Below are 23358 nucleotides of genomic sequence, written 5' to 3'. Positions count from 1 at the left end.
CAGCGTTGCAGTTCTTGACACAAACCGGTGCGCCTGGMACCTGCTATCATACCCCATTTAAAGGCACTTACATCTTTTGTCTTCCCCATTCACCCTCTGAATAGCAAACATACACAATCCATGTCTCAATTGTCTCAAGGCTTAAACATCTCCTCCACTTCATCTACACTGATTGAAGTGGATTTAACAAGTGACATCAATAAGGGATCATAGCTTTCACCTGGATTCACCTGGTCAGTCTATGTCATGGAAAGAGCAAGTGTATATTAGTGTAAAAAAAATGACATTGCAGAGTATTTTGTGTAGATTGACCCAAAAGAATTCACACAACAAAATGTGAAAAATTCCAGGGGTGTGAATACTTTGAAGGCACATATATTATTCATACATACAGTGCATTTGGAAACTATTCAGACCCTTTGACTTTTCCCACATTTTGTTATGTTACATCCTTATTCTAAAATTGATTAAATAAAACATTTTCCTAATCAATCTACACACAATACCCCATAATGGCAAAGTGAAAACAGGTTTTTAGAAACGTTTGCACATTTATTACAAATAAAAAACATACCTTATTTACATAAGTATTCAGACCCTTTGCTATGAGACTCAGGTGCATCCTGTTTCGATTGATCATCGTTGAGATGTTTCTAGAACTTGAATGGAGTCGACCTGTGGTAAATTAAATTGATTGGACATGATTTGGAAAGGCACACACCTGTCTATATAAGGTCAGTTGACAGTGGGTGTCAAAGTAAAAACCAAGCCATGAGGTCAAAGGAATTGTCCGTATAGCTCAGAGAGAGGATTGTGTTAAGGTACAGATCTGGGGAAGGGTACCTTCCCCAGAAGGGTACCAGTTTGGCCCTGGGGAAGGGCCAAACTGAGAAATCGGGGGAGAAGGGCCTTGGTCAGGGAAGTGACCAAGAACCTGATGGTCAATCTGACAGAGCTCTAGAATTCCTCTGTGGAGATGGGAGAACCTTCCAGAAGGACAACCATCTCTGCAGCACTCCACCAATCAGTACTTTATGATAGAGTGGCCAGACGGAAACCAGTCCTCAGTAAAAGCCACATGACAGCCCGCTTGTGGTTTGCCAAAAGGCACCTAAAGGACTCAGACGATGAGAAACAAGATTCTCTGGTCTGATGAAACCAAGATTGAACTCTTGGGCCTGAATGCCAAGTGTCACGTCTGGAAGAAACGTTGTACCATCCCTACGGTGAAGCATGGTGGTGGCAGCATCATGCTGTGTGGATGTTTTTCAGTGGCAGGGACAGGGAGACTAGTCAGGATCGAGGGAAAGATGAACGGAGCAAAGTACAGAGAGATCCTTGATGAAAACCTGCTCCAGAGCGCTCAGGACCTCAGACTTGGGCGAAGGTTCACCTTCCAACAGGACAACGACCCTAACACACAGCCAAGAGAACGCAGGAGTGGCTTCGGGACAAGTCTGAATGTCCTTAAGTGGCCCATCCAGATCCCGGACTTGAACCTGATCGAACATCTCTGGAGACACCTGAAAATAGCTGTGCAGCGACGTTCCCCATCCAACCTGACATTGAGAGGATCTGCAGAAAAGAATGGGAGAAACTCCCAAAATAAAGGTGTGCCAAATTTGTAGCGCCATACCCAAGAAGACTCGAGGCTGTAATCTCTGCTAAAGGTACTTCAACAAAGTACTGAGTAAAGGGTCTGAAAACGTACGTAAATGTAATATCAGTTTTTTTATTTATACATTTGCAAACATTTCTATAAACCTGTTTTTGCTTTGTCATTATGGGGTATTGTGTATAGATTGAGTTTTTAAAATCCACTTTAGAATAACACATTGTGGAAAAAGTCAAGGGGTCTGAATACTTTCCAAATGCACTGTATGTGTTCATAATTATCATTGGCACTGACACATTATATGGATTATAATTTACTTTTATAATCATTTACTGTACAAAATATACCTCCAGGTATCAAAATGACCACGACTACTGTATATTCAAAACAACAAAGTCAAAGGGAAACAAATGCAAAGCAGCAAATGGAGAACTATGAAATAGAGGCTCATAACTCAAATACATACAATAGCATTTGCTATGAAGCATAGAGGTAAAATAAGCTTAAACAGTCGTGTTCAGGATAAAGCAACATTCATATGCACTATTGCAGTCATATAGGAATTAGGGACTGTAACATAGGCAAATATACAACTCAAGGAAATGCAGGATCAGTATTTCTTTTGGTGGGTTGTTTATTTTTAGCGATAGCATACTTATACTGGCAACTAAGACAAAAAACAACCTCTATATGCATCCAGTGACTACTCAACCAAACATGGGTATTGAAAACAATTAGCAATATAAACTCACCATGAATAGACTTTTACATATAGCTTAATTTGGCTATCAAATATACACTGCTCTTTCAAAATAGATCGACTCTCTACAAAGCTATTACAAATGGAGAAATATATCTCTCCCATTGCTCTATACCACTTCTGACTATTTACATCAAATACAAAGTAGAACAGAAACATCATATTAAACATAAATTAACCAGAACGTTTCTCTTAGACTGTATGTAGCATGCGTTTTTTTAAATTCGAAAGTAGCTATACTTTTACTGTGTCACAAAATCTCCCCAGGTGTTATCAGAGAATTTTAAAACATTTGAAAATGCTGCCTCGGATTTGAATGTGACAAATAGGACAGTTCAATCTAGGCATATTTTGAATTAGCAAAGAAAATGAACATAATTGACCTAACAATCCAATTTCAAGAATGGTTTCTGCAATCTAACTGGTTTAGCTGCCACTGGGTCTACCAACCCTCTGCCACCACCACACGCATGCTTATTGTCATGTTATGACCAGATATGGTAGAAAGTAAATGTACCGTCTCTGGTATGACCAAGAGCATTGAACTATGGAACGCTGACTGTCAACATTCGCACGCTGTGTACCTGGAACTGGAACAATCTGAACAATTCATTTGAATGACATCTCCGTCTCCACTACATGTGCAAACACCAAGCCAAGACACTAAAGTCTGTTGTCCTTCTCATAAAAACACCTGKAGGTTCCTTTTTCTATACATTTTAACAAGAGTAGTAATACTGAATAATAATGAGTATTTTGAGTGACGAAAGAGAGAGGATACAGGGGAAAACTCAATTATGATTAGTGCGTACAGGTGTTTTGTAAATATTCACAAGTTCAAAGTTCGTCTGAATACCTTCGTCTGAATAGCTGCTACTGTATGTTCAAATAAGTAGATAACATTATCAATAGGTTAGAAATAGGTCATTTAACACTGTGTTACTGCACAAAACATTTCAGATTTCAAGGGGAACTGGTGAAGACATCAAAGACGTGTCAGAGACACCTCCAAATGTGACCCTACTTGGCATGTAGAGCGGACATGTTTAATCTGGCATCTGAATTTTTCTTTTTGGGGTGGCTGATTCCACTGTCACAGTATGACAGTGCAGTCAGTAGCCATGCAGGCTTTACCGGCAACAGACCTGGGTTCAAATAYTATTTGAAATCTTTCAAATAGTTTGAGTGTTTTCTCTAGCCTGCCTGGAGTGCCAGATGGGTGTGGTTTGCAATTTTGGGACTATTGTATTGGTGCATTCAACAAACAAGCTCAATCAAGCACGGATGAGGTATTTGAACTGATTTGAAATTTTTAACCCAAGTCTGTTTGACAGTGCCCTGGGCTAAGTTAAATTCAATAAAAAAAGTGACTGTGACTGTGGACAAACATAGCTAGGACACTCCTATGTGGGTGAGGTGGTGGTTAAACATAGGCTTGAAACACCGGGCTAGGGTTGACAGGCGCTTTAGAAGAGCTGAGCTTATCTCACATACTCTTCTCTCTTTAATGAGGAAACCATAACAAATAGCTATTTACAACTTGGACTCATCCTCACTAAAGATAGGACGAGTGGAATGATCTTTGTATTTTTTAAGTAAATGTACACTGCCGTGACAAAGTATTTGCCCCCTTTCTGATTTTCTCTATTTCTGCCTATTTTTTTATACTGAATATTATCAGATCTTCAACCAAAACCTAATATTAGATAAAGGGAACCTGAGCTTACAAATAACAAACATATTTTAATGATTTAATTAAGAAAGTTACGCAACACCCAGTTCCCCTGTGTGAAAAAATAACTGACCCCTTACACTCAATAACTGGTTGTGCCACCTTTAGCTGCAATGACTACAACCAAACACTTCCTGTAGTTGTTGATCAGTCTCTCACTTCACTGTGAAAGAATCTTGTCCCACACTTCCATGCAGAACTGCTTTAGCTCAGCGACATTTGTGGAATGGCCTAACAACTACAGGAAACGTTTGGGCGGAGTAATTGCAACTAAAGKTGGCACAACCAGTTATTGAGCGTAAGGGGTCAGTTATTTTTTCACCCAGGGATATTAGGTGTTGCATAACTTTGTTTATGAAATAAGTATGTAATTGTTGTGTTATTTGTTCACTCAGGTTATCTTTATCTAATGTTAGGTTTTGGTTGAAGATCTGATAACATTCAGTATCAAAAATATGCAAAAGTTGGAGAATCAGAAAGGGGGCAAAAACTTTTTCACAATAGTGTATATTGATGAGAACATATTTGATAGTGTATGTGTTATAAATTTGTTATTGCCTTTAGGGAAAAGTATCTGTCACTCTAGACTAGATCTTCATGACTAATTTCACTTTAATTACGAAAAATCCCTATGGTTTTAGCTATTCGCAAGACACAAGCTATTCAAAATAAATAATTATTTGATGTATTTGACATATTCCTTTAAATCAGAGGTGTCAAACTCATTCCACGGAGTGCCGATTGTCTTTGTTTTTGGGGGGGGGTTTTCCTTTCAATTACGACCTAGACAACCAAGTGAGGGGAGTTGCTTACGAATTAGTACAAGGGCGAAAACCTGCAGACACTCGGTCCTCCGTGGAATGAGTTTGACAGGTGCTTTAAATAATTCATTACACGTAGATATAATTCTATTTTAAGAACATTTTTGTTAGTACTTATTTACAATATCATGAGTTAAGAGCTTTATTCAGCAATTGTGCAAGATGCAGAGGTTGCTATTGTTAAAGAGGACTAATCACAAAGACAAATCAATAGAGAACTCAACATTGATATTAGCATAATAAATACATGTAGTGAGTGTTGTATAWGAATAATACTAGACATTCAAACTCAGGAGGACTAATCCAGTCCCRTTGGCAAGACCTGGAGTTGAGATCAAAGCAAATCAACAGAGAGACAGGAAAGGAATAGAATACCACAGGAGTAGACAGATTTAGGTACTCAGGTACTCTCCCATTGAAACTACTCTCTTCTTAGCTTCACGAAGACACTCTCTTAAGTCTTGACATGTGATCCTCAGAACAGGAGAGAAAATGAATCCATCTGTTGTCATCTGAAAAGCTGTGGCAGCACGTCACTTTATCTACCAATTTCAGAACATTCCTTTCACAATCCTGTGGTTTTCTGAATAGTCGCCATCTAAATATATTTTGCTGCTTCCAAGCTGTGAATTAGAGGAATGGTGTCTGAGCTGTTGCTGGTGCCCTGGTAGGGTCCCAGATAGATGTGATAGGAGGGTAAAATGGAAGGTAGCGGTCTATAAGCAGACATCACTGTCTTTGTCCGTATACAGTTGTTGTCATTCTGCTCGACATCAGGTCAAGGCTCTYAACAAGCTAACCATGATCAGAAGCACAGCTGTTGCTGCGGTGACTGTCAGAATAGGGTTCCATTCTATATCACTCCCCTGAGRATGCAGAGACAAAAGGTTAGGGGTGGCTTTTAGAGACCTATGCACACTTAGTAAGGCATACAATAAATACAAATATGAAATAAACATGCACACACAAACACATTTACACTGAAAACTGTCACCAATTATTTAAATCACAAATATGTACATATTCGGCATTAAATAATTTGCTGACCTTACAACAAAAATKATCTAAAATATAACCGTGATGTCATACATGAAAGCACTGTGTGAAACTACCTACCGTCCCATGTCTGTCACTCAAAAATACTTGGTATGTTTTATGCATGTACATCTTACGATAAATGTGACTTTCTAATTGCCACCCTCTAGCTAGCAATTACTTTGTCTGGTACCATACTGTATGTGCTGTAGCCAACTTCTCTCTGCCTTACATGACAATGAATGAAGAGACTTGGCGAAAGCACAAACTGACTGGCACGAGACTAGTAATTATCCACATRTATAAACTGGGTGGTTTGAGCCCTGAATGCTGATTTGCTGACACCCGTGGTATATCAGACTGTATACCACGGGTATGACAAAACATTTATTTGACTGCTCTAATTACGTTGGTAACCAGTTTATAATAGCAATAACGCACCTCAGGGGTTTGTGGTATATGGCCAATATACCACGAGTAAGGGCTGTATCCAGGCACTCCRCGTTGTGTCGTGTTTAAGGACAGCCCTTAGCCGTGGTATATTCTCCTTATTTCTTAAACGTAGAGTATCAATGATATATCTCAACTCCTATGTCAACTCTGAACACCTGATCAAACCAAAACGACACAACAGCAGTAGTAACCAAAATAAAATCTCTGACAGTCTTAGTGGTCGTTCAAGACGGATTTCAACCAGCATCCGTCTTACTTTACTTTACTTTAAAGGGAAATGGAAACACTAGGTTCTAACTGTAACTGTGAATCGCCATGCTTTTGGGTTCATATTATTACATCAGTGACTGGGTAGAAACATTTTAGAATGCCGATTTATGATGGCCTGTAATGCTTGTTGCTCAAGTGGTTTGCAGGTCATTTCTATTTTTSTAATGGTTGTGAACTCTTTTGGATCTTATTTTTCTCAGTAGACTACAGATATCTGCCTGTCCAGTGCATACTGTCAGTGCAACAATGTATCAATTAATCCAACTTGTCAAACTTTTCCCCACCAGTTGATTTAGCCTATGCTGTATTTACATTCAGCAAMCAAAAGCAAGGTCGGTTCTCTAATCAAATAGGCTAATAGTAACAAAAGTTATTAGATATAGATATCATCCAGTGTGCATATTCACTCTCTTTATCATTGGATCAATGCCACTTTTGTTTGTTTTTGGACATTAATTTCCTCCTCCAGGTTAGATTGATGTCATATTGTATTTGGGTCTCCCCTTTTCATAGTCCTATTATATTGTAACGACCCTGGGTTTATAAGCGCGGATATCGATTCTGCCTCTCGAGCATGCTTTCGGGGCACAGTCGATAGCGYGCTGGACTTCGGGACAGAGGTTGAGGGTTCAAGACCTACTTCCCTGCCTGTTTCATTACATTGGTGTCAGAAGTGATCGAACCTTTGCTYTATCTTGGCCAGGTCGCAGTTGTAAATGAGAACTTGTTCTCAACTAGCCTACCTGGTTAAATAAAGGTGAAATAAATAAATGAGTGTAACTATCCTGGGTTTATAAGCGTGGATATCGACTGGTGCTTTTGCGGCCCCCCCTGACAACGGCGAGTCGAGGAAATGTCTGGTTGCGACAACCAATCATATCGACACAGAAGTAAGGTAACGTTAGCTTTAGCGTTACTTTGACCATCAAAATAGTCTGTTAASCCCACTATTTTCATACTAATCTGGAGCTATTATTTTCATTTATGATGATGTTTAGTTTATGAAGATAATAGATCAGTAAAACAAAGGAACGTATTTTGATGGTGTTTAATCTATTGATCTAATTCAATTAATAGTTCTACTTTTCAGCCCTTCCAGCCTGTATTTGAGAGGAACGAGGATTGTCGGATGAAGCCCGATTCTTTTCTACTCTCAGATTGTCACGGTAATGAAAATAAAGCATTAAAAACGATTCAAGGCTAAATACAGTAGCCGTGTTGGGATTCGATACAGGGTCGGCATYGGCGAGTATGTTCATTCTTGGTAGAAAATGCCCCACGAATTCGCTACACTCTTTAATTCCTGGTGTCGCAACCTCAACTGATGAGCTATATCCTGGGCACCCCCTGACAACGGTGAGTCGAGAACATTTCTGGTTGCGACAACCAATCATATCGCCGTCTGCAACCAAGAAGTAACCAAGAATTGCAATCGCCAACCAATCCGAGACGCCGGTCCAACCAAGAAGTAACCAAGACTTGGTTAGCTATCGACTTGGCGCAGTCGATAGCGCGCTGAACTTCGGGCCAGAAGGTTGAAGGTTCGAGGCCTGCCATTACAATATGGTTCAGACAACATCATTTTTATTAATCTGTTTGTCAGTGTCAGCAGAGTAAGCTAGCCGACTCTAAAGTGTAGTAGAATTGCATGAAATGTGTTTCGAAAAGGTCAACAAGAAATGCATCTGATATGCATATAGCCTCGGCCTAGTACTCTACACCACTATGCTCTGTCTTTTTTTGCGGCCAGTGATCGAGTTATATTATTAGCCTAAATTATGATTATCCAATCTAATCATCACATTAGGAATAGTAGGCTATGTCACATAAGTCTGCAAATGCGAGTATGCATGGAATGCTTTATTATAAAGGTGCATGTGTAACGGATGTGAAATGGCTAGCTAGTTAGCGGTGGTGCGCGCTAATAGCCTTTCAATCGGTGACGTCACTTGCTCTGAGACCTTGAAGTAGTGGTTCCCCTTGCTCTGCAAGGGCCGCGGCCTTTGTGGAGCGATGGGTAACGATGCTTTGTGGGTGACTGTTGTTGATGTGTGCAGAAGGTCCCTGGTTCGCGGTCGGGGCGAGGGGACGGACTAAAGTTACATTGGTGCCGTGACTCGGGGCGAGGGGACGGACTAAAGTTAAACTGTTACATTGATGCTGTTGACCTGGATCACTGGTTGCTGCGGAAAAGGAGGAGGTCAAAAGGGGGGTGAGTGTAACGGATGTGAAATGGCTAGCTAGTTAGCGGTGGTGTTCGCTAATAGCCTTTCAATCGGTGACGTCACTTGCTCTGAGACCTTGAAGTAGTGGTTCCCCTTGCTCTGCAAGGGCCGCGGCCTTTGTGGAGCGATGGGTAACGATGCTTTGTGGGTGACTGTTGTTGATGTGTGCAGAAGGTCCCTGGTTCGCGGTCGGGGCTGTCTCTTATACACATCTAGATGTGTATAAGAGACAGGTTAAAAGGTATTGCATGTTAAAAGTGATATGACAAATCTTTACTTGGTCTAGGCTACTAGGCCCACAGAGATCACATATGAAATTAATAGGGATTCTATATGTAATTATATGATTACATCTAGGCTTTATAAAATCAAAAAMAATCTGCACACATTGGGTGTCCCATACCGGTAAGAAATGACGTCTACTTTCCCCCCTTTACGTAATTATTACATCAGCTGGTGCGTTATTTCAGAGGACGATTTGCACAGGATTCATTTTTCCAAACTGCCCCCTGTAATTCTTATTTTTTTATAGTTTTTATTTTCATTTGACTCTTATGAAGGAAGCCTGGAGRTTTTTAATTCTATGTGTGAAGATATGTCTATTCAATAATAGGCTTTCCTGATAACTCTGCAACCACAGTAGACATCCCTCCGAATGAAAATGCCCCCCCCCCCACCCATCTTGCTGATGTGAATTGCTGAACAGCACACTTGCACTTGACGTGCGTTTATGGATGAGAACGTAAATTTGCCATTTTCAAAGAGTTTAGCTCAATGGGAAACAGCGGATGTCCTGCTTTGCTATTTATTGCCTACGTTTACAGCCAGGGCAGAGCCGGTGCTAACGTACCTCCTTGCCTGTCCAAATAAAATATTGATAATTTATTTGACTGAGACAGGCGCTGTCAAAAGGACCCATCATTGTCAGATAAAGCGTCCGAGCAAGCGAAACAGCGTCTCTCTATCTCAGTATGTGTAGCCCATGTATCTGATGCTGTCTGGACTAAAAGAGTATGGCATGACATCATTTGTTGACCAAACCACATCAGATACATGGGGCTACAAGACAGAAGGGCGCTGTTTTCAGTCGATCTGATGCTATTTTGGACTAACGTGCGAAGGTAACCTATTACTACTAAGTTATTTGTTTTACAATCAGATGAAAACACCATGACTGGTTGTGTTCATGCCACATTAACAGTCAGGCTAACACATTTGTATAGTTACACGTCGTTACTATAAAACCCACAATAGAACTGCTAAAGCAGTCATTTGGACTGCTCATGAATGTAAGGAATGTATTACTGTCCAATTTTTAAAGTCATGCCCCACTCTGTCCTTGCCATTGTTAGAATCTTAATATCACAAACAGAACTGGTGTTATAGACAGTTTTAGGATGGCATGTCWTATATGGTTTTCCCCGTTGCCCCGCCTTCTCTCGACATTAGGGCCTGATCCCCTCCTTCTCCCGATAGTTGATGATGCCAAACTCACTCTGATTGTCTGCCCAGTCATGTGAAATCCATAGATTAGGGCCTAATGAATGTTTTTCCATTGACTGATTTCCTTATATGAACTGTAGCTCAGGAAAATCTTTGAAATTGTTGCGTTTATATTTTTGTTCAGTATAGTAAGAGTACATGAAGTAGGCTAAAGTATGATGGGGAAAATGGAAGTGAACTATGCATAATTATGTAATCACCGATTGTGAATGAAGAACAGGGCGGGCCATTATATTGTATTGAACTATTCTAATTATAATCTCAAAATGCTATGTACTATATCAGTCTACTCTGGCCTACTTGGAGTACACAGTGCATCATTTACAATGTCACGAAGACCAAGACGAATGGATGCACTCATTTGCGTTTCTACAAAATCTGAATGAAAACAACTTCTGATGGAGGGGAAGAAATGAATCATGATGACTTCTCTGTTGAGTATTCTTCTGATTCTGAGCCTCAACCTGAATCTACACCTCCGGTTGGAGGTGTAGATTAGGCTTCCTAAGCTAAAAAAAAAAGCCTGGGCTGTCTGCACTGTGTAGGTGCCCACGCCACCACCAAATGAAACGGTGAGACAGGCGAGAGGATGGCCGGGTTTGGAATAGAACAAGCCGGCGAAAATTCGACGGGCTATTATCACCACAAATGTCATCACTGAGGGAGCCGGCCCGACATCTCAAGCAAGACATGAAATCAGCCGTGCACTCAACAGCTTTCGTCGTTTCGGCTATGTGACATGGACATGCTCCAACTGTTCGTTTACTTTTTTGACTGCTGTCATATCAACACTTATATTCATAATGCCATTATTGCTTTTGTGATGATATTCTCCATTATCAAGCACACTTGGTGCTTGTAATGATGTTTAGGCTACTGATGTTTTTGTACTTTCACTATGCATCTTACGGACCGTACTTCTTGGTGGTTGGGGTATTTATTTGTATTTTGTAGTTATAAGAAGAAGCTTATACCGGGTTCCAACACCAATGCTTTCTGTTTCATAGTTGTAACAAAGGCAAGTCCGCAACTGGCAGCTTCATTAAATAGTACCGGCAAAACACCAGTCTCGACGTCAACAGTGAAGAGGCGACTCCGGGATCCTGGCCTTCTAGGCAGAGTTGCGAAGAAAAAGCCATATCTCAGACTGGCCAATAAAAAGAAAATATTTAAAAATGGGCAAAAGAACACAGACACTGGACAGAGGATACTCGGCCTAGAAGGCCTGCAACCCGGAGTCGCATCTTCACTGTTAACGTTGAGACTGGTTTTGCGGGTACTATTTATTTTGAGCTGTGCTAACATAATTGCAAAAGGGTTTTCTAATGATCAATTAGCCTTTTAAAATTATAAACTTGGATTAGCTAACACAACGTGGCATTGGAACACAGGAGTGATGATTGCTGATAATGGGCCTCTGTACGCCTATGTAGATATTCCATTAAAAAATCTGCCGTTTCCAGCTACAACAGTCATTTACAACATTAACAATGTCTACACTGTATTTCTGATCAATTTGATGTTATTTTAACTGAATTTATTTGCTTTTCTTTCAAAAACAAGGACATTTCTAAGTGACCCCAAACTTTTGAATGGTAGTGTATGTCTACATAGCCTAGGCCTACTGTAGCTAATATTGAATATTGTTTACTTTGAAGTTTAACAGGGCTTAAGCTATATTGCACAATGGGCATCAAGGTTTCAATGCAAATAAATCTTGTATTTCACAGTAATTTTGCTTAAAGGAATAATCAACCCCAAACCACTAATTCCTATTATTTACAGTGTTCAATAACTAATATGTGAGAACAACATTTTTGGCAAACAAATGTTTCTGTACTTATAATAAGATTGGGAGCAACATGTGGCGGCAGGTAGCCTAGTGGTTAGAGTGTTGGGCCAGTAACCGAAAGGTTGCTAGATCGAATCCCCGAGCAGAAAAGGTAAAAAATCTGTCATTTTGCCCCGTCATTGTAAATAAGAATTTGTTCTCAACTGGCTTGCCTAGTTAAATAAAGGTTAAATTTAAAAAATGAAAATCGTTGTGGAAATCTGTTGCAGATAAATTGACTTCAAAACCCGCAGTGCTCTCTCTCTGGTCAAGCTTGCTAGCTGTGCAGCTAGCTAACAAACGTAGTTACACACAATTATCATGATGATGTAACACGTTTCATTTCTAGGGTGGAAACCCTTTAATATTTGGATGTGAGAGCTCTCACTCCCCTTACTGTACTGTACAATAACAAATCAACGTTCCAAATGTCTGGACCCAGTCAATGAAGTTGCAGCTTGCGTCATTACCATGGCAATTTTAATGGCAGGGCCTAGTCAAATTAGCATTGGCTCCGGAAAGAAATATTCAAAGTTATTCAAAGTAGCAGTTTCTGTATGACAAACACCCAGAACATGTATTTAGGGTTTGTTTAGATTGTTTTATATGGCCTAGATTGTAAAATGCTTCCATTCCCCTGCAAGTTACTTTACTTTAAGATAGGGCCTTAACTTTATGTACAGTACCTATCTATATGGACATAGCAAAGTGCAGAGGACCGACAGACAGAGAAGTATCCTTCCTCCTACCTTGCTTTCTGGAACGCCAGCTCGGACAACCAGCACCAAACCACTCCCAATATTACAATCATTCCTATGAAGGGGATGGAGAGAACAGGAGACTCAGACGAATGGATGTTGCTCTGGATTAGGGGAAGAAAAGGGGGGAGGGGGTGGATGAAGATGGAGGGGCAATGGAGAGAACGAAATAATAAATGAGTGGAGGGCAAAAACGTTTACATATGGACACCACAAATCACCCAAATGAATCCAAAATGAAACATGATATGGCCTTGCTATGAAGGGGTAGGGGAGTTATGGTATGGACTGATACAAATAGGGTAGGGATGGAAAGCTCGATAGATAGATTCCGTCAAAGTAAGCCACCATATTTTTTCAAAGATTTTAAGAAAAAAATTATGAAATATATTAGTACAATGCGTGTGATTATTTATATGCATATGTGACTGAAATTGTCTGTGGTGACAAAACAAACAACAAACAAAAATGAAAAATATTGACACAAAACAAGATGTTGAAACGCATGGTGAAAATCTCCTAACTCTTTCCTCATTCATTGGGGCTCTCGAGTGGTGCAGCAGTCTAAAGCACTTCATCTCAGTGCAAGAGGTGTCACTACAGTCCCTGGWTCAAATCCAGGCTGAGTCCCAAAGGTCGGAGCACAATTGGCACAGMATCGTCTGAGTTTGGCTGGGCTRGGCTGTCATTGTAAATAAAAATGTGTTYTTAGCTGACTTGCCTAGGTTCAATAAAGGTAAACAWTTTTTWTTTWTTTTTATAATTTCCCATGTCCACGGTAAACACATAAAGCGTGTAGACATATGGTACAAAGCACAGGGACAGTATTTGTAGACTGGGACAGGTAGACAGTTTGACACAAGGGATAGTGCTGCCATAGGGAGGGCATGACAGACAAAGTGGAGGGCAATTTGCAGTGCCACATACAGACAGAGATCATGATTTTAAATTGTATTAAATTGAGACTTTTTTGTCAATGGCCTACACACAATACCCCGTAATGTTGAAATATGTTTTAGACATTTTTACAAATTGATTAAAAATTAAAAGCTGAAATGTTTTGAGTCAATAAGTATTCAACCCCTTTGTTATGGTAAGCCGAAATAAGTAARAATTGGCTTGACAAGTCACATAATAAGTTGCACTCTGTACCTCCTGGACTCTGGACCTTTTTGCCTGTCCATGACCATTCTCTTGCCTACCCCTTTGGATTATTAAACATTGTAAGACTCCAACCATCTGCCTCCTGTGTCTGTATCTGGGTCTCGCCTTGTGCCTTGATACATTTGTACATGCAAGGCTCCCATGTATAAGTGGCCTTGGTCTCAATGGGATTTCCCTGCTKAAATAAAGGTTAAATAAAAATATTTCAACAGTATCTATAAACARACACAGAATAGGTGTGATGTGTGTGCTGTATTTCTTGTTTTCATTTGTGTAAACTTGACGTTTTTGTAAAACACAACAGTCAAAAATCTCAAGCAGAGAAATGTTGAAGTCAGAAAACAGTCAGAAACAAATCAGAACAAACCCCAAAAGCCTCCTGATAGACATGCAATATACCGTTATTAACTCCTATCACTATGGTGACRCYTGACCTCTAACCCCAGTGTGACYTCTCACCTGCCACCCTCCAGCCAACCTCTCGAGCTCTGCCTTGCAGTGCAGTAGCTCCTCCTCCAATTCAGCCCTCTCCCTCTGGCTGCAGTCATACAGTTCCTGCAGTTCCCGCAGCTCCGTCTTCAACCCATCACACTGAGGGAGACAGAGTAGAACATAAAGGATCAATCAATCACATTTATTAACAAAGCCCTTTTCACATCCAGAGCTGTCACAAAGATCTTCACAGTAATCCGGCTTCGACCTCAAAGAGCAAGCAGAAGCACAGCGGCAAGAAAACACTCCCTAGAAAGAACAGTTGTTGAACACTTCAGAACAGAGATTCATCCCGACACATTACAGGCCAGGTCTGTAAATTGTGTCGTAGTCCATTACTGCAGTGGCTAATCATTTGTTAGTGATTGTGCAGCTGCTGCTCTGTTGTTTTTCTTTGCCACTGATATGTGTGGCTTTTATCATTATCTTCAGCACAATTCTGAATCTGACTGATTAAAAGTGCTCCAATAGTCAGTGAGCATCCACTACTATAGTTACTATGGTACAGTCTGGTGCCTAATATACCTGTCTCTGTACCAGCGAGGCCTTCCCCTGCCTTTTTCACCTGGTCCCTCAGAAAGAAGATCTCCCCGAATCTTCCTTTCCTGACCCATCCAACAGACTGTACCGTTCTACTACCATAACGTACCTGTCTCTGTACCAGCAAGGCCTTCTCCTCAGCCTGTTTCAGCTGGTCCCTCAGTGAGAAGATCTCCCCAAATCCTCCATTCCAGCCGGTGGGGGTCATGGGCTTTCCGTCGAACGAGATGTTCTTCTGGATGGAGGCGTCCACAAGGCGGCAGTTGGTGCCTGGGCTCGTAGACGGGCACTCGACCATGGTCATATAGCTCTCCGCCATGACCCCCACCTCTGTGCCCACCCCCACTCCTGTACCAGCTATCTCACCATCCTTCAGGGACAGATATGCACTGTTGGAGCTGGTGTGGAGCGAGAAAAGATCAATCACAAAGGGGATTAATCACAAAGGGGATTAAGAAGGAGAAGWATATGAATTGATGTGGCGAACAATTAAATCTTAAACTTTTTACTAAACTGAACAAAAATATAAACACAACATGTAAAGTGTTGGTCCCATGTTTCATGAGCTGAAATAAAAGATCCCAGACATTTTCCATACACACACAAAGCTTATTTCTCTCAAATTTGTGCAAAAATTGGTTTACATCCCTGTTAGTGAGAATTTCTCATTTGCCAAGATAATCCATCCACCTGACAGGTGTGGCATATCAAGAAGCTGATTAAACAGCATGATAATTAAACAGGTGCACCTTGTGCTGGGGACAACAAAAGGCCACTTTAAAATGTGCAGTTTTGTCAAACAACACAATGCCACAGATGACTCAAGTTTTAGGGAGTGTGCAATTGGCATGCTGACTGCATGAATGTCCACCAGAGCTGTTGCCAGAGAATGTAAGGTTTATTTCTCTACCATAACCCGCCTATCCAATGTCGTTTTAGAGAATTTGGCAGTACGTCCAACCGGCCTCAAATCAAATCAAATTTTATTGGTCACATACAAAAGGTTAGCAGATGTTAATGCGAGTGTAGTGAAATGCYTGTGCTTCTAGTTCTGACAGTGCAGTAATATCTRACAAGTAATCTAAAAATTCCCCAACAACTACCTAATACACACAAATCTAAAGTGGTGAATGAGAATATGTACATATGGATGAGCGATGGCTGAGCGGCATAGCGAAGGTGCAATAAATGGTATAAAATACAATATATACATGTACATGATATGAGTAATGTAAGATATGTAAACTTTATTAAAGTGACATTATTTAAAGTGACATTGTTTAAAGTGACTAGTGATCCATTTATTAAAGTGGCCAGTGATTGGGTCTCAATGTAGGCAGCAGCCTCTCTGAGTTAGTGATTGCTGTTTAGCAGTCTGATGACCTTGAGATAGAAGCTGTTTTTCAGTTTTTCGGTCCCAGCTTTGATGCACCTGTACTAACCTCGCCTTCTGGATGGTAGCGGTGTGAACATGTAGTGGCTCGGGTGGTTGTTGTCCTTGATGATCTTTTTGGCCTTCCTGTGACATCGGGTGCTTTTGGTGTCCTGGAGGGCAGGTAGTTTGCCCCCGGTGATGCCTTGTGCAGACCGCACCACCCTCTGGAGAGCCTTGTGGTTGAGGGCGGCTCAGTTGCCGTACCAGGCGGTGATACAGCCCGACAGGATGCTCTCGATTGTGCACCTGTAAAGGATTGTCAGGGTTTTGGGTGACAAGCCAAATTTCTTCAGCCTCCTGAAGTTGAAGAGGCGCTGTTGCGCCTTCTTCACCACACTGTCTGTGTGGACCATTTCAGTTTGTCTGTGCTGTGTACACCAAGGAACATAAAAATGTCCACCTTCTCCACTGTCCCTTCGATGTGGATAGGAAGGGTGCTCCCTCTGCTGTTTCCTGAAGTCCACGATCATCTCCTTTGTTTTGTTGACGTTGAGTGAGAGGTTGCTTTCCTGACACCACACATCCGAAGTTCCGCTCACCTCCTCTCTAGTAGGCTGTCTCGTCGTTGTTGGTAATCAAGCCCACTACTTTTGTGTCGTCTGCAAACTTGATAATTGAGTTGGAGGCGTGCATGGCCACCAGCCCCGTGGGTGAACAGGGAGTACAGGAGGGGGCTGAGCAGCACTCTTTGTGGGGCCCCAGTGTTGAGGGTCAGCGAAGTGGAGATGTTTTTCCTACCTTCCTACTAGCACGGCTGACCTTGGTGTACACAGAGAGCTAATAATAATAATATGCATGTCAATCTCTCCTGGCTGAAAGTGCACCAGAGCAGCTGTCTGTCTAACTACTGGCACACAGCTGGACACCCATGCATACCCCACAAGAAATGCCACAAGAGGTCTCTTCACAGTCCCCAAGTCCAGAACAGATATGGAGACATACATAGAGCTCATGACTACATGGAACTCTATTCCACATCAAGTAACTGACGCAAGCAGTAAAATTAGATTTAAAAAACGATTAAAAAACACCTTATGGAACAGGGGGGACTGTGAAGCAACACAAACTCACTGTTTATATTCAGCCATATTCCCAGACTCTTTCCATGGTTAAATGTCGGTGGTATTGCGCTTTCAGTTTTGCATGTAATGTTTTAATAGTCACAGTGGGTACAACATCTTCCCATGACTTCCTTACAAAGACACTCACAGAGTCATGTATAGATCGATGTTGTCCTCTGAGGCTGATCGGAACAAATCCCTGTCCGCTTGATCAAAAAATCTTGAAACGTGGATTCCCATTGGTCTGACCAGCTTTGAATGGTTCTAGTCACTGGTACATCCTGTTTGAGTTTCTGCCTAAAAGACAGGAGCAAGATAGTCGGAGGGCGGAGGGAGCGCTTTGTATGCATCGCGGAAGTTAGAGTAGCAGTGATAGAGTGTATTACCCCCTGTGCGTAGTGCACTCAATATGCTGATAGAATTTAGGTAGCYTTGTTCTCAAATTTGCTTCGTTAAAATTCCCAGCTACAATAAATGCAGCCTCAGGATATATGGTTTCCAGTTTACATAGAGTCCAGTGAAGTTCCTTGAGGCGCCGTCTTGCTGTCTGCTTGAGGGGGAATGTACACAGCTGTGACGATAACTGATGAGAATTCTCTTGGGAGGTAATATGGCCGCCATTTGATTGTAAGGAATTCTAAGTCGGGTGAGCATGACTTGAGTTCCTGTATGTTGTTATGATTACACCATGAGTTGTTAATCATGAAGCATACACCCCCGCCCTTCCTCTTCCCAGAGAGGTGTTTATCTCTGTCGGCGCGATGCATGGAGAGGCCCTGTGGCTGAACTGATTCCGACAACATATCCCGAGAGAGCTATGTTTCCGTGAAACAGAGAATGTCACAATCTCTGATGTCTCTCTGGAAGGCAACCCTTGCTCGAATTTTGTCTACCTTGTTGTCAAGAAACTGGACATTGGCGAGTAGTATACTCGTGCACATCGCCCACCGTTCCCGTCTACGGAGCCTGACTAGGAGGCCGCTCCATCTGCCCCTTCTGCGGCGCCGTTGTTTTGGGTCGGCTTCTGGGATTAGATCCATTGTCCTGGGTGGTGGTCCAAACAGAGGATCCGCTGGTCGTAATGTTGGTAAGTTGACGTCGCTCTTATATCCAATAGTTCTTCCTGGCTGTATGTAATAAGACTTAAGATTTTCTGGGGTAACAATGTAAGAAATAATACATTAAAAAACTAAATACTGCATAGTTTCCTAAGGACTCAAAGCAAGGCGACCATCTTTGTCGGCGCCATCTCTGTCACAACAGCAGACCACGTGTAACCACGCCAGCCCGGGAGTTCCACATCCGGCTTCTTCACCTGTGGGATCGTCTGAGACCAGCCACCCAGACAGTTGATTAAACTGTGGGTTTTCACAACCAAAGAACTTCTGCACAAACTGTCAGAAACCATCTCATGGAAGCTCATCTGCGTGCTCATCATCCTCACAAGGGTTTTGACTTGATTGCAGTTCGGCGTTGTAACCAACTTCAGGGGGGCAAATGCTCACCTTCGATGGCCACTGGAATGCTGAAAATGTGTGCTCTTCACGGATGAATCCCAGTTTCAACTGTAACGGGCAGATGGCAGACAGCGTGTAAGGCATCATGTGGGCGGGAAGTTTGCTGTTGTCAACGTTGTGAACAGAGTGCACCATGGTGGCAGTGGGGTTATGGTACTGTATGAGCAGGCATAAGATGCGGACAAAGGACACAATTGCATTTTATCGATGGCAATTTGAATGCACAAAGATCTGGTGATGAGATCCTGAGGCCCATTGTCGTGCCATTCATCCGCCGCCATCACCTCATGTTTCATACATCATTATGCACGGCCCCATGTCGCAAGGATCTGTACACAATTCCTGGAAGCTGAAAATGTCCCAGTTCTTCGCCTGCATACTCACCAGACCAACAGATGCATATCTGTATTCCCAGTCTTGTGAAATTCATAGATTAGCGACTAATTTATTTATTTCAATTGACCGATTTCCTTATATGAACTGAAGCTCAGTAAAAAATTGTTGCATGTTGCATTTRTATTTTTGTTCAGTTTAAATGGTTAGCAGATACTGTAAGCAGACTAAGTAGCCAAATAATTGGATGCGTCCTCTCACCTTGTCCTCTGTAGTTGGAGGAGCTGTAGTTTCTCAGTCAGGCGTCTGTTGTCGTCCTTCAGAGTCTCACACTCCTCCCTCAAAGTGACACACTCCTGCCTCAGTGTACCTACATCACCTGACAGAACACAACAGGATCGTCACACATCAGGGTTGAGTTCAGTCGGCACAAAACGGTCTGAAACGGAGTGATCTAGGGAGGTACTCTCTGAACTTKTCCAATAASAAACACTYGTTTTCCGTTGCACATTTTGAAACATTTTGCTAATGTGTTCCCTAATGGACACAACCCAAGAGCTACACAGTAACACATCCTCCACAAGTYCTGTTTGTGTGACCACAGGCAAACATGGGGTGTGATAGATGTACCGCTCATCACTATGGACATGGGAGGTTTAACTAAAGTATCAACTCTGAGTCTATACTTATGTGCCCTACCCATCAAAACCACTCTGCCTAYTGTACATGTCTGTACTCTGCCCACYKCAAATAGACATCAATGACAGACACAGSAAGAGAAAGACCTACTGTCTGTAAACCTAACGTCAGACTGGAATTTGACACCCATAAAACTGTGACCCAAACCCTACTGACTCTGCCACTCCTGTACTGCTCTGTCTAGGCATCTACACTGATAACATGATGGAACCTGTGCATGAGGTCCTGGCTGTGTTATTGCTAGCTGCATCATGGTTAGAACCTCACGGTCAAAGACGGTTGGGGTTTAATAAAAGAGGTAGAGGAAAGSCTTAAACATTACAAACATGTCTCACACCGGGAGCWGCAGGGGTGGTGGTGGGGTGATAGGGGTGTGTGTTTGGGATACCAAGGGTGACAGTGATGTCAGTGATGTCACCCTCTGAGTCAGGGAATGAGGCAAGGCAGGGGGRAAGTAGAGGGGAGGCACCGTGACATGTCAGGGACACACCACCAATATGTGGACATCGCTGCTCTGCTCTGGTGGTGAGGGTTAGGGTGTGACTCAGGGAAGGGGACGAAGGGTCTAGAGAAGCCCATTGCTGATACCGCTTTGACCTGACCAGTGGACAAGGTCAGAGGTCAGGGATAATAAGATCAGCCAATTTACTGTGAAGACCTTCCCAGATCTCGATTCGCAGCGTGGTGATCTCTAGCTCCTATTGCTGCTCCTCTTATCTCCTCCCCGCTCTCTCTCACCTCCTTTCCTCTCTTCCTCCCTCCTTTGACTCTTCATGCTGATCTCTGCTCTCAGTGTGGTGATCTCCAGGTCGTACTCCTGCGCCTCGTCGTTGAGCCTCCCCAGCTGGGCCCGGAGGCGACACAGCTCCTCCTGCAGGGACGCAATGTCGTTCTCCCTCTCGGCCGCTGCCTCCTCAGCCGCCTGCTGTAGAAGCAGAACCTGCAAGTAATCAATCAATCAATCAATCAATCAAACTCAGCGGCACCACCTGTAACACAAGGAACCGAACAGTCAAACTCATCCTCGCATGCAGAGAACACATACTTCTGGAACTAGTACAGTAAAGTAAAATAGCCTAACATAAAGTAGCCTAAAGTAAAGTAAAGTATCCTACAGTAAAGTACAATAGCCTAAGGTAAAGCACCACCTCCTCCTGGGCGAGGCGTAGCTCCTCGTGAGCCTCAGTCAGCTCACTCTCCTTCTCCTCCTCGAGAGAGTCCATCTCCTCCTGTACTGAACGCAGCTGGGCTKGGGAGGGAGACATACAGGGACAAGAGTTGAAATGGTTATGCGTACAGCAGTGTTCTTCAAACCTCTCCTCTGGGACCCTTTAGCAGTTCCATATCATCTATTTCAGAGCTAGCTCGCCTGATTTAACTTGTCAAATAATCCTCAAGCCATTGACTAGCTGAATCAGGTGTGCTAGTTCTAGGCTACAATGAGTTAGGTGGTGATACGTGAGGAGATCTGATAACAGTGTGCATGAGCATATGGGTGTTCCTGGGAGAAAAGTAAGTTGGGATTTCAAGAGTTGCTGGTGTAACTGGTGGTAAATGTGCTGCAAGTGAGCCCCAGACATTGACAACAGACAATTGACTCAGATCCCCGTAAGACAAATGACGACACACACATGTAACACTTTACAGCCAATTACATCACCTCACACTTATGCAACACACAGCCGTTCTGTCTATGTAGACTTTCTGTGGGGGCACACACTGTCTCTGTGGCCCCTCAAATGTAAACTTTTCATTAGAGGTCAGGTGGGACAATGGAATTCCATATGGTGATTGGACATTGAGGAATTATCTGTTCATTACCAATCATAATTTTCCCCCATTAGCAATCGTTGTGTCAAACAGCCTTACGTGTAGTTGTTTTGGCTCTGTGGCTGCTGTGAAGCGTGAGTCGGTGATATGCACATCCCACACGTTCTAAGTACGGGTGCTGGGGGGCCTCATGATATATACTGATGCTCCCTGGTGCTTTATTAATGTCACCAAATTCACAACGGTTTTACTTCTTTGTCGCCTGGTTTAAAGCACTCGGGAGCATCACTATATACATCTGCGGTAGACAGTACCTTGCAGGTTGTGGACCTGTCGTACGAAGGTTTCTGCCTGATGGGCACTGGCCAGACGCTCATCCTCCAGCAGACCTGTACGGGCACATAGGGAGGGAGAGAACAGGAGAGAGGTATGAGAGAAAGAATGAGTCAGCATTTTATGGTGCAGTGGTTTATTCTCACTTCACACATTTTTCTGAAGCATCGACATTGGCCTTATTCATATATTATCTTTATTTTCAAAGCCTTCAAATTTGACATCCGCATCAATGGTCTTGTTAGCAAGCCTTTAGGTTTTACACCCATATACATAACTGGCATGTGATGTGACAGTACAGTAGTGAATTACTCTAAAGGTCTTCACTGGTCCAAAAAGTTGGACCCATTCTGAAATGGAACTGGGACATTCTCACCTGGACGCAATATGCATAAATGAATTATTATAAAACACGTTCTGAACAGGCTTGAGGACAACTAGACCCATTCCGTATAGACCTAGTTCGATCCAGACCCGGTCTGATCCGAGTGAGGGAATCAGAAGAAAATATATTTTTTAAGTTACATAATTTTTTCAAATTATTATTTTTATTTATTTTTTACCATTAACCCCTCCACCTCTTCGGAATACAAATATATATATTTTTTTTTTTTACAGCTTTTTGCTACATATACATACATTTTACATACATGGTACTTTTATATAAAGCAGTCACATAACAATAATACTTTACCAAACATAAGCTCTTTAATCACAACCCTCAGCCACTCTCAACCCATCCCACCTATCACCATAGATTACCCTCATTTGGTTTCCGTGTGCCATATATATTTCAATTGTGCTATGATGTTTTACATACTTTTTGAACATTTCTAATCGTATAGTATCCATAGATTGTGAGCTAAAGATGAAAACCTTTCCTACAGGTACTATTATATTATTTATTGACTGACTATGGCTTTCCAAATCGCCCAACACTGCTATTTGTAGGGTTCATTTTAAATGCATGTTGTGATTTTTTAACCATTCCTGAACCTGTGACCAGAAACA

The 23358-nt window shown here is 42.1% G+C and overlaps 1 protein-coding gene across 6 annotated transcripts in view; it reads right to left on the bottom strand.

Moving 5' to 3' along the window:
• Positions 1–1712: 1712 nt before the first annotated feature.
• The window catches only part of LOC111952812 (coiled-coil domain-containing protein 136), a 56652-nt gene continuing 35006 nt past the window's right edge, over positions 1713–23358 (bottom strand). For 5 of the 6 annotated variants that reach the window (XM_070435346.1, XM_070435347.1, XM_070435348.1 and 2 more), the window contains 8 exons: positions 22329–22403; positions 21393–21493; positions 20983–21184; positions 19807–19924; positions 15309–15597; positions 14627–14758; positions 12995–13107; positions 1713–5794 (listed from right to left, as the gene is read on the bottom strand). In XM_070435346.1, the coding sequence (XP_070291447.1) occupies positions 5782–5794; positions 12995–13107; positions 14627–14758; positions 15309–15597; positions 19807–19924; positions 20983–21184; positions 21393–21493; positions 22329–22403 (1043 nt within the window). In that variant the 3' untranslated portion in view covers positions 1713–5781. The remainder of the gene's footprint in view (positions 5795–12994; positions 13108–14626; positions 14759–15308; positions 15598–19806; positions 19925–20982; positions 21185–21392; positions 21494–22328; positions 22404–23358) is intronic. The other variant, XR_011474223.1, reaches the window with a different exon arrangement.

The sequence above is a fragment of the Salvelinus sp. IW2-2015 genome, linkage group LG26 (assembly GCF_002910315.2).
Source record: "Salvelinus sp. IW2-2015 linkage group LG26, ASM291031v2, whole genome shotgun sequence".
In the NCBI taxonomy this organism is placed as follows: Eukaryota; Metazoa; Chordata; class Actinopteri; order Salmoniformes; family Salmonidae; genus Salvelinus; species Salvelinus sp. IW2-2015.
This window is presented reverse-complemented; position numbering and strand designations above follow the sequence as displayed.